Source organism: Bactrocera latifrons, unplaced genomic scaffold (assembly GCF_001853355.1).
Source record: "Bactrocera latifrons isolate USDA-ARS-PBARC rearing strain unplaced genomic scaffold, ASM185335v1 scaffold_16, whole genome shotgun sequence".
Taxonomy (NCBI): domain Eukaryota; kingdom Metazoa; phylum Arthropoda; class Insecta; order Diptera; family Tephritidae; genus Bactrocera; species Bactrocera latifrons.
The window spans coordinates 1,644,154-1,655,612 of NW_017535074.1; the positions used below are offsets into that span (position 1 = coordinate 1,644,154).

General features: G+C 31.3%; 5 protein-coding genes across 12 annotated transcripts in view; 4 read left to right on the forward strand and 1 right to left on the reverse strand.

Annotated features, from left to right (window-relative positions):
* The window catches only part of LOC108966412 (nuclear factor of activated T-cells 5), a 79,861-nt gene extending 76,790 nt beyond the window's left edge, over window positions 1-3,071 (forward strand). For all 8 annotated transcript variants that reach the window (XM_018929288.1, XM_018929289.1, XM_018929282.1 and 5 more), the window contains one exon: window positions 302-3,071. In XM_018929288.1, coding sequence (XP_018784833.1) covers window positions 302-306 — 5 coding nt within the window. In that variant the 3' untranslated portion in view covers window positions 307-3,071. The remainder of the gene's footprint in view (window positions 1-301) is intronic.
* Window positions 3,072-4,597: 1,526 nt separating this feature from the next.
* Window positions 4,598-5,478, forward strand: LOC108966456. Its single transcript, XM_018929375.1, has 2 exons — window positions 4,598-4,803; window positions 4,884-5,478. Exons 1-2 carry the CDS (start codon window positions 4,767-4,769, stop codon window positions 5,312-5,314), a joined length of 468 nt encoding a protein of 155 aa, XP_018784920.1. The 5' UTR covers window positions 4,598-4,766; the 3' UTR covers window positions 5,315-5,478.
* A 188-nt stretch (window positions 5,479-5,666) lies between these two features.
* On the forward strand, window positions 5,667-8,387 carry LOC108966455 (probable arginine--tRNA ligase, cytoplasmic). Its single transcript, XM_018929374.1, has 5 exons — window positions 5,667-5,894; window positions 5,964-6,104; window positions 6,166-6,548; window positions 6,604-6,933; window positions 7,126-8,387. Exons 1-5 carry the CDS (start codon window positions 5,853-5,855, stop codon window positions 8,276-8,278), a joined length of 2,049 nt encoding a protein of 682 aa, XP_018784919.1. The 5' UTR covers window positions 5,667-5,852; the 3' UTR covers window positions 8,279-8,387.
* Window positions 8,388-8,712: 325 nt separating this feature from the next.
* On the forward strand, window positions 8,713-10,676 carry LOC108966359 (UPF0415 protein C7orf25 homolog). The gene is made up of 6 exons (XM_018929207.1): window positions 8,713-8,930; window positions 9,040-9,229; window positions 9,318-9,454; window positions 9,515-9,797; window positions 9,853-10,124; window positions 10,196-10,676. Exons 1-6 carry the CDS (start codon window positions 8,772-8,774, stop codon window positions 10,274-10,276), a joined length of 1,122 nt encoding a protein of 373 aa, XP_018784752.1. The 5' UTR covers window positions 8,713-8,771; the 3' UTR covers window positions 10,277-10,676.
* The window catches only part of LOC108966358 (odorant receptor 13a), a 3,922-nt gene continuing 2,991 nt past the window's right edge, over window positions 10,529-11,459 (reverse strand). The window contains exons 5-6 of the mRNA XM_018929206.1: window positions 10,719-10,934; window positions 10,529-10,616 (exon numbers count right to left, since the gene is read on the reverse strand). Of these exons, the coding sequence (XP_018784751.1) occupies window positions 10,551-10,616; window positions 10,719-10,934 (282 nt within the window). The 3' untranslated portion in view covers window positions 10,529-10,550. The remainder of the gene's footprint in view (window positions 10,617-10,718; window positions 10,935-11,459) is intronic.

Sequence of the window (11,459 nt, forward strand, 5' to 3'; positions counted from 1 at the left end):
AAAGAAAACATTATGATATAGTATCTTGTAATAAAAGCCGTATTCTTTTAAATATTTTTCATATAATGTAAATAATGGACGCATTTTTTCATTTGGGAAGCCGATTTTAAGGTGAAATTAGATTCATTGCTTTAAAAAAAAAATTTGTTTGTTTAAATTTTTTCCCTTTGTAGTGTCTAAATCATACAAAAGTCTTGATAAATTTAAAAGATTAAGTGTCTGTCTGAACATGGTTTTAGAATTTCTATCTATTTTAAAATATATAAATTTCTTACAAATCTTTCTGCTATTTTATTTGCAGTCTAAAAACATGGCGTTAGTTGATTTCGACAAGTGAGAGAACGAGTGGCGTACAACTTTTGTGCACCGCTGATAGCATTCAGAGGCATTGATTGGAGGCAGAGAATGGTTCATGGCTACAACGCCAGCTTACTAGTTGCCCGGAAGCATTGACGTTATCGTTTGTTCATTGCGACATACAAGAAATATGGTGTGGATGGGTGGAGTTATGAGGCAGCTATGGCAACTGCAAAAACAACAACAACCTCAAACTATAAATTGACAACATTATAATTCATACAGATAATTTATACAACATGCATAGATACAAACACATACACACAAATAAGTGTTGTGTCAATATTAACATTGTTGTGTTGGCCGTGAAACCGTGAAAAGCTTAAATTTAAACTTTTCGTCGTGTTTAAATGTTGAATGGAGCAAAAAAAAAAGTTGTTTTGATGTCAAACACTTGCATTATTAGCGGAAAACTACAGATTTTTCTTAACTACAAGTACATTGCGTTTGCAATTGTTATTTAATCATGTATGCATAAACAAAAACTGAATTGAAGAAATAATGTAAAATTTTATAAAATATTTAAGACACGTGCGTGTCTAGTTGTATAATTGCAACATAATTAATTTTTTTTCTAAAAAATTGAGGTACATTTTGAGAATTTCTACTAATTTCTGATTCTGAAATATATGTGATTTGTTACAAAATCTAAAACAAGTCTCTGGTGCTTAAAGCACAAAACTGCATACAAAAAATATATTAATTAAAATTAAAAAAAAAAAAACATAAGTAAAATTATCTCAGCATAATTAATGGATTACTTATTACTGCCATAGGCCAAGTGAAAATTTGAGCTAACACTTATTGTTATTATTATTGTTATACTTAAAATAACAAACTTGATGATTTAAATTGTACTACACTCGTCGGTATTGCAACAAAAAATATACACAAAATATATATACATATTTAATGTCAAGCTTGGAAATATAGTATCTAATACGTATTTTTGTATAAGTCTATACTATGTATCTGATTACTATATTTATTACAATAGTTATATACACAAACATATACAAAAAAAAATTACAAAAAATCAACAGATATAATGTTTATATAAATAACAATTGAATAAGTCTTATAAATATACACAATAATTTGCAAACTAACGAATTTGCATTACAAATATGGTCAATAAGCTATATTTAAGTGGAAAAGTGAACGCTAAATTATTGAATTGCACTAAATTGTTGGTTAAAATATTTTTCAAATAAATGTGTTGAAATTTTTAGTTATACAAAATAAATTATATATAACATTAAATAAATTGGGCTCGAAGTAAAATAATAATACATACATGTTTACTATATATAAATAACTGTTTTGTAGAATAACTAATTTGTATGCTGTTTGGCTAGTGTGCGCAATTAAATTATTGAATGGATTAAATGTTTACAGTGACCTGCGTTTTATGTGCACTTATAATTAATATATAAAAATATTGAAGTAAAACTAAAAAAATATTAAAGCAAAACAATTTGGTGCAAAATTTTTAAGGATAACAACTTAAGAAAAAATATTTATACAAAGTTGAGAGAATATTGCAAAAAGACTTTTTGATAGTTCGTTAATATGATTATTTTTTAATTAAAATTATTTTGCCGTTACACTGATAGCTTAGGCATTACATATAAGATTACATTTAAATTATAAGTGAACTTTTTAATGTGTGTTTTTGAGTGATTAAAGCGTTTCGCAAAAGCAGATTACATTATAATATGGAAGGTACTCATAGAGATTTTCAAAGTTGTATTTTGAGCAGTTTATAAGTTATAACATTTTGTTTCCGTAAATTTGTCGTCAATTAGGAGAGTTAGAGTTACCTCATATAATTATTTTTGTTGCAGGCATGTTTGTGCGTAAAACAACAAACTACTGTAATTGAAACGAAAAAACTCAAAAATCCCCAAAAAAACAATATGAATACTAATTTTTGTTATTTTCCTATTTCTTTAAGTTTTTTAAATGGCAAGCACTACTATTATTATTTTTTCTAAAATTAAAAAAAAATCAATTCAACTGTATGGAAATGCAAATTGCGAGTAGTGGTTAATGTGGTTATTAATTGTGATACAGTGCTGAATATGTGTATGTATCTGTGTTTAAGATCCTAAAATTGTCTAAATTAAAATTGGAAGTAAAAATTGCGTAGTTTATTGTAAACTTTAATGTTAAATAAATAATTTCTAATAAAAGTTCATTAAAATTTGAACAACTGAAACTTAGCATAACTCAAAACAAACATACGATTAGATATCCCTTTGAAGAATACTTTGCCACTCACATTTCAAGCAACATTTAATACATTACTTACTATATATTTTAATGGCATTTATTTATTTTATTTTTTATTGCCTTTTTTTAAATTTAATTTCATTAATTTTTTATTTAATTTTTAACATGATATCATCCCTAAATTTAGTTTACGATTAATAATAAAGACGTAATATGTTCTACCAACATAATTCTTCCATTTTTTTTGTTTACAAAAACAATAAATTTAAACATAACCTTAAATCCTGTAAATGTATGTTCAATTAGAGATGCATTAAATTAAGATGAATTAAGAGGAAAAGTAAAATACAAAGAAGAATATACAACGCTTACATACACGTATACATATGTACATATGTATATGCATTATTTGGGTGTCCGTTTTTTCCCAAGTTATTTTTTTTTAACACCCCCTGAAATTTATGTTTTTGCGATAAAAATTAGTGTTCAACGTTAACGAGCGCTTCATTTTCAATTTAAATCATGCCCAAAACATTTTATTTTTCCCATCTATTTTTTTTTTTTTTTTTTTTTTTTTTTTTTTTTTTTTTTTTTTTTTTTTTTTTTTTTTTTTTTTTTGATATTTTGCGAACAAATTTTTTTTTCTAAAACGACCTTGGAAAAGTGATATTATACTTCCAAAATAATAATAAAGTGTAAAAGATTTTTTCACAAAAGCCTTCCTTCTAAAGTTATACGCAGTTAAAGTAGGAGGGCATCAAATGAAACAGTACACCATGTCGTATGAGCAACACTGAACGTACAAATCACTTGTGCGAATATTTATGCCGCTTGGTGTATGTATAACTTTAACTGTGTAAAACTTTAAACCAATATTTTTATTTTAAAAAAAAATTATAGTATTTTGTACAACGAAAAACTTTGAATTAGAATATGTATTGATTGTGAGATATCAAAAAATTCAATGTCATACTTAGGAAAAGAAAGGTAATTCAGACACGTTTTAAATTGAAAATAAAGAACTTGTTAACATATTAGCCCTATTTTAGGGCAAATCTTGCAACTTGAGAAGGCGCTTGCAAAAAACAATAAACTGGGAAAAGAACGCACACCATAATATACATTTGCATGTGTATATTAATTGTTAGTTGTGGAGCATGGAAGTTTACTGCGTTTTACATACACATATTAGCAATCTATACAGATATTGTACATATTCTATATCTTACCTATTTAACTTTTACTCTTTGTTCAAAAGTCGTTATTTTTCCGTATGCATACACACTACAAACGAGTACATTTCACAATTGCAATGTATACAGCGAATGTTTTAATAAAAAAAATAAATAAAGTTCAAATATACACAAACAAATAAATAAATAATCAACTTAATGAAAAAATACACGAGCACATAACCAACTAAATGATCAAGTCTCAACGGCTATTTGGAACATGTGGATAAAATTATAAAATTTGTATCAACTTAATTTAATATTACGGCCAACTGAAGCGCCACTCAGACCTTACTGGACATCAAGCGTTGACTTGTAGTGTTTTTGTATTTCTTTATACATATTATACCTTGAGATAAGTAGTAAGTTGTGTTAAGGAGATGATATAATTGTTTATTGTATACATAAATTGATGGTTTCAGATAAATAAATCCGTGAAGAAAATATTTGTCTTTTAATTCATCTAGTTGTCCGTAGATATTGTTAAATAAATACTGCAATTACCATCAATTTTGATGAAAAATTTAATTAACACTTTGAATTATTGAACTTCCAATTTCTTAATAAAATATATTTTAAATAAACTGCTTAAATAAACAATTGCTACTGTGTCCATCATAAACCAGCTTATATTATAAATTTAAAAAAAATATGGATCGATTTTTTAATTTAAAATTTAATTTCTAAACAGTTTTATATGTTTAAAAATACATATTCAAGTCGTAAATCGATAATTGCAAATAATTCGTTTCACATCTCTAAGGATATTGTCAATAATAAATGTCAAGTGAATGAAGCAGAAAAGAAAAACAAAACGCAGAAGTAGATACAGAAATTAATTTGTTAAAATTCCTTTAAAATATAAAATTGCGTGCTTAGATTATGTGTGTAAAGTTATAACACTATATATATGAAATATAAAAACTACTTTTAAGAGAAATTATGGATTTTTTGTTTGCACCTCTACCTGAAACAAATTGTAAATATCGATATCTAGTAGACACGGCCACTCAATAAACTTCATATATATTATATATATATATTTATATTTATTTACAGTTCAAATGAATACGGAAGAATTACGTTTATGGCAACGAAATGCCATATTCGAATGTGAATGTGATAATTTCATTAATAGACGGATAGAAGCTGGTCGAACACACCTATTGACACTGCCGAATCAAGCACATTCTGAGTTACCTGGAATTGATGCTGCAATACGGCAGCATGGACTGCGGCTATCGGATGTAATGGGAAATAATGAACACAGACCTATCTCCAGCGCCAGCAGTAGTAATAATATTAGGAACGTTGAAAATGACGGTCATACAGATAATAACGCTAATATTTCGCCACCTCTTGCTCAAAGACGACGATTAGTGTCTAGAAATCCTGAATATGATCGTGATAATATGCTTGACAGAATATACCAAGAGGCTTTGTTGACAGCTTTTCGAACGAGAGGGTTAAGTGCAATTCGAAATCCCTAATGCTAATGGAAATAATCGCTATTTAAGTGACCGAAGGGGGCAAAAGTGCTGACTTCAATAAAAATTAATTAAATATTGTATGTATCTTAAATATTTATGAAATCTTCAATAAGACATCTCAATTGAAATAAAATTCCTGTGAATTATATCTATGTAGCTCGAAATTTATAGAACTTTACGGTAATTTTTAATAGAACAAAATGCTAACAAATAAAGAACTAGTTGGGCAAAATTAATGTTTGCCAACATTTTTAATTGCAGATAAGCGTACCGAAAAGTATAATGTGAATATGTTTCGGTATACTATTCGCTTCGCAATACAAAGCTTGATGTGCAATTGTGAATGAATACAGCTGTTGAAAGCAGAGAGAGAGAGAGATTTACCAGCTGTTTAAATAGCTGTTTGAGTTATTTCTTGCCATTGACAATTTTGTTTTTGCTCCATGTGGCTATTTGAGTAAGGTTTTTTCGTATTCGAGTAATTTGTGTTTAATTTTATTGAAGGAGTTAATAATATTTGAATTAACAAGGACAAAAAATGTCTTCAATAGAAAATGAAACTGCTGTGCTCAGTGAAATGGTTTGTGTTGAACATTAAATTGAATAAAATTATTTACGTGGAGACTTAACTTTTCACCTACCTATGTAGGAGCGTCTAACAGCCCATTTGCGCACAGAAATAGAAAAAACAAAACGTGGCGAGGGACTTGAATTTGAAGAGGATGAAGAGTACGTAAAGTTACAAACCGAGAACACAAAGCTCAAGCACCGTTTAGCGATTTTGAATAAGGTTATATTTCATCATATAATAATAGTATGTCATCACTAAATTATTTTGCTCATTAATTCAGGCTATTGCGGCAGAAAAAAATACCTTAGCAGCGACTGCGGAAGTGACTACAAAATATCAACCTGCCGAATTACCAGCTGCAGTAAACCAAATGATTTCAATAACTGAACATCTTGTGGATTTATTTACAAATGCTATCGCTTTGGCATTCCCAGAGCTTGCCGGTAATCAAGCTATCATATCACCGGTGAATGCCACTGCTGCTAAATTTGGTGATTATCAATGCAACAGTGCAATGTCACTTGTGAAAACATTAAAAGCTGCTGGCGTAAATAAATCACCTAGAGATATAGCAAATGAAATTATTAAGAATGTTGCACAATCGCCACTCGTAGCTAAAACCGAGGTCGCTGGTGCAGGTTTCATCAACATATTCCTCCAAAAGTACTTGAGGCACTATATTTTAACTGTCAACAATTTTAAAAATTCTATTTTTCAGAGATTATGCAGTGCGCGCTATTGATACACTTTTGCGTAAAGGCGTTAACCCACCGGCTTGCCGAAGGCAACGCATACTCGTCGACTTTTCTTCACCCAATATAGCAAAACAAATGCACGTTGGTCATTTGCGTTCAACAATTATTGGTGAGTCCATATGTCGTTTGCTCGAGTTTCTGGGACACGATGTTTTGCGTGTCAATCATCTGGGTGATTGGGGTACGCAATTTGGTATGCTTATTGCTCACTTGGAAGATCGTTTTCCCAATTTCTTAAACGAAAGTCCACCTATTGGTGACTTACAAGCCTTCTATAAGGAATCGAAAAAGAGGTGAGAATAATAAGGCAATAATAACAAACATATTGTAATTTAATTTGGTAATCAAAGTATTTTTAATTCAATTACTAGAGTAGAACAGTTTATAAAATTCTTTAAATACTTTTAAATCAAATTCCTTTCTGTCAATTAACTAATTAATTATAATTATAACTTATAATTTTTTCATTTGTTTGCATTTTTCAGATTTGACGAAGATGAATCATTCAAAAAGCGTGCCTACAATTGTGTCGTACTTTTGCAAGGTGGTGACGCAAACTCCACAAAAGCCTGGAATCAAATTTGCGAGGTTTCACGACAAGAGTTCCAAAAAATTTACGATCGCCTAGATGTAACACTCGAACCAATCGGCGAGTCTTTCTATCAGTCACGTATGATAGAAATTGTCAAGTATTTGGCATCGAAAAATCTACTTGAGGAAGACGATGGTCGCAAAATTATGTGGGCTGACGAAAGCTCATCGGGAATACCTTTAACGATTGTTAAGTCTGACGGCGGTTTTACCTATGACACATCGGATATGGCTGCAATCCGTTATCGTTTGGAAGAACAAAAAGCTGAATGGCTGATATATGTTGTAGACTCTGGACAGAGCACACATTTGCAAAATATTTATCGTGCTGCTGAACGTGCGGGCATATTTAATCCGAAAATTCATCGTGCTGACCATGTGAACTTTGGCGTAGTGTTAGGAGAGGATGGTAAAAAATTCAAGACCCGTTCCGGTGAGACAGTTAAACTGTCTGATCTGTTAGACGAAGGGTTAAAACGTGCGCTAGATAAATTATTGGAAAAAGAGCGTGATAAGGTGCTTACACCAGAAGAACTGAAAGCAGCACAAGAATCTGTAGCATATGGTTGTATCAAGTATGCCGATTTAAGTCACAATCGTACAAGTGAATATGTGTTCTCCTTCGACAAGATGTTGGAGGATCGCGGCAACACAGCCGTATATCTACTATATGCATTTACCCGCATATGCTCAATTTCACGTAACTGTGGCGAGGACTTCTCCGACCTTGCTAAAATACTGGATAGTGGCACAGCTATTGATTTGGCACACGAAAAGGAATGGAAATTGGCAAAGACACTACTAAAGTTCCCCGATGTGCTGGTCAAGATTTCAAAAGACCTGCTGTTGCACACGCTTTGTGAATTCTGTTATGAAATTTGTACTGTGTTCTCCGAATTCTACGACAATTGCTACTGTATTGAGAAAAATAAGAGTGGCGAAATTGTTAAGGTCAATCGAGGCCGCATTTTGCTGTGCGAGGCTACGGCTGCGGTACTGAAACAATGCTTCTATATTTTGGGCTTAAAGCCAGTTTCAAAGATTTAAAAAATTTAATTACTCATTTTAATATGCGTAATATTCTATTACTGTATAAATTTTTTACAAAGAATAGCATTTCATAAAATCAAAATGAATAAAAAGAAATCAATACCGAGTAGTCTTTGTTTTAATGTTTTAAACAATGCCATCAGTTGTTTTTATTATAAGTTAACGATTTTCAATAAAAATCAGTGTGTGAAACCTAATCTAACCCCAAAATTAATGTTTGAACTTCGACTAAATTAACTAATTTGAGGTATACTATACAATTTTTCCTAGTTTTCAATTTATTTTTTTTATTAAAATTATATTTTTTATATTAAAATATTTTGAGTTTTCAGTGTATGGTTGGCAACAGTGTCGCTTTCCTTCAGCCATAGACCGTATATAATTTACGTTCTCTGCTTCAATTGTCAATGTTGACGTAGTTGTGACTGCATCAGCTGTTTATATTGTATTTATTTTTTCACATGTTAAACCTGCATCAATTAACGCTAATATGGATAAGGAAATTCCTTTTAAGGATCTTGTTGACCGTGCCAACGAGAAAATAGAGCTTGGTTATGAGTTAATTTCACAATTAGAGGAATATAGACAAATAAATGGTGTTGATAAAATACAAAGAAAAATTAGTCAAGAAGTGAAGTTCCTGCAGAAGGTAAACATATGGATCATTCATGGTTTGCAGTAAATTATCTTAATTGAATATCTTAAAAATTGTTTAGCAAATACGCAAAATAATTTAGTGAGCTTATAAACGTTCGCAGGTTATTACAAACGAAAAGCTAAAGATTAATCACGTTCAATGTAGCAACCTTACACACTACGCCTTCCTTGTACAAATATTGAAATTACAGCAGGGTGTAGTACATCTCGATTGTGGATTTCCATTGGAAGGGCGCAGTAATCCACTGCGTGTAGATATTGTTTGTGAGAATGGTTTGAAGTGGATAAAAGGTGAGTGGAAATTATAAATATAATCCAAATGTATTTTAATAATAATTTATTTTTAACAATTTAATTAATATTCAATAAATCATTACAGCTATTGCACGTAATTCCAAATCTTTGGCTGATGCGGCAAAAGGTGAGGCCAGTTATGGAGCGCGTAGCATACTAGACCAAGCAGAGGAGTTTGTAGATGCCAGCGCACAACACTTATGCATGTTTAAGCCACCAAAAGTATGCATACATGCTTATATACTTTTCTTTTATTTGCCGATGATTAAACACATCGCTTAGGTGGTTTTCTATTTCAGTCAAACCATTGATAACACGCTACTTGAAGAACTGCAAGAAACCGGCGTTGAAATTGCATCAATTGCGGAACCCGCCGAGAGCAATGAGAGTACGGATATTTCTAGTGTGAGCACATTAAACATAGATATAACTACACTATTGGCGTATATAAGCAACGTGTGCAATGGCAGTTGTAATTGGCAATTCCGTGAGGGCATACTTACTGAGCAGGCGGAAAAGGAGCGGCAGACACCATTAAAACCTGCTTTGGATAATCTATTTAAAGGTAGTATGGAAGCTATAATAATTTGAATTGTAACTGAGTTTTTGTTCATTTTAAGGCAAGCGTCTCATTTGTTGTGAAACAGCATACAAGTCTTTCGAAGAGATTATCGCTTTGTTGGCTGGCGCGCAAGAGCACAAGCGTGCGGCGGAATTAATGCAAATTGTGGAAGTTTTGCCCGATGTGACTACGGTGCCAGATGAATTAGCTGTAATTAAATTTAGCGGTAAAATAAATCAGAGGAGCTTGAAGATTTTCGCCTTCGGCATGCAAATGAAAGCGGTGACTGTGACCTCAAATAAAGCATTCGTACGCTCAGCGAAAATGCAGGTGGGTTTCCCAAAAAATATAAATATTTGTGTTGTATCATATAAAGTTAACAAATTGCTTTTGTTTTTCAGGGCATCAATGTACCAGTGTTTACACACCAAGCCAGAGCTTTAACAGAAGCTAAAGAGTCAACTGCCACACCCATACAATGATTGGCGATTTCGGCAATATCACTTGGTCGTTGATTGATGCTCGTATATAGTTAACGAAAACACAAAAAAATATTTCATTGCATATTTCGAAACCATTTTTATTGTGTAAATTTAGCTAATTTATTATTGTTTAACTAATGTGACAAAAAATTTGTGTAAAGTGAATTTAAATATGTTATGTAGGTGTAAGCATACAGGCAACGTACAGTCAAGTTCTGCAACAAAAGTGTTCCAAAGCGTATATGCTTGCTGCAGATGAAGCCACTGCCACTGCTTAGTTTTCTTCGTTCTCATAGAAACTTTGCAAAAGTGCGAAATAGCTCATCGACGAGCTGATTAACTGAAACCATAAATGTTTTGTAATTATAGATATGTACAATTTAGTTAGCATATTGCATTAGCATATTGTTTATAATGTATTATAACTTATATATGTACATACACCGGAGAAGCTGTTCAGCGACAATATTGAGAACTTCATCGCCGTTATACATGTCTGCCGTTGACTGCGCATAATCATGAATTGCAAGTTCTTGCGAAAAGCAGCACTGGTGGAATAAGAAACGATTGGAAAAGATTCCTGTTTTTCTTCATCAGCTGCTACTTTGACACTACTCTCCCAGTTGCAGGCATACAAGTGGTTGGCCATCTCAAGCGACTGTAGTGATTCGAATAGAAATTAATATAATTGTTACAAATATATATTTATTTAAAATTACGAACACTAATAAATCGGAAATTTTATTAAAAATTGTCATTTTCGTGCTTATTTGCTAAATTCGTGCATCTTTCTGCATTTGTTCTGTAAAGCCACATGTGTCTAGTTAGGTGTTGCCAGCAACATAAATGTTGCAGGAGGCAATGTTAACAGCAACATAAATGTTGCGGGATACAATGTTGCCAGCAACAGATGTTGCCGTAGCTTCCTGGGCGATTCTGTGCGCCTAGTGGAATTTGTGAATTGACATCTGCGTTAAATTTATTGTGCTGCTGGATTAGGGGTGGGCACTTTTAGAAATATTAAATTTTAATTTAATTTCTTTAACCTTTTTGAACAATTTTATTATATTTAAGGCAATATAAAATTCAATTTATTTGAAATAACAAAAATATAAAACAAAGAAAAAATAAAATATAAAATTTTTATCAAACATTTTTATAACTTTTAATCATGAATTGAAAA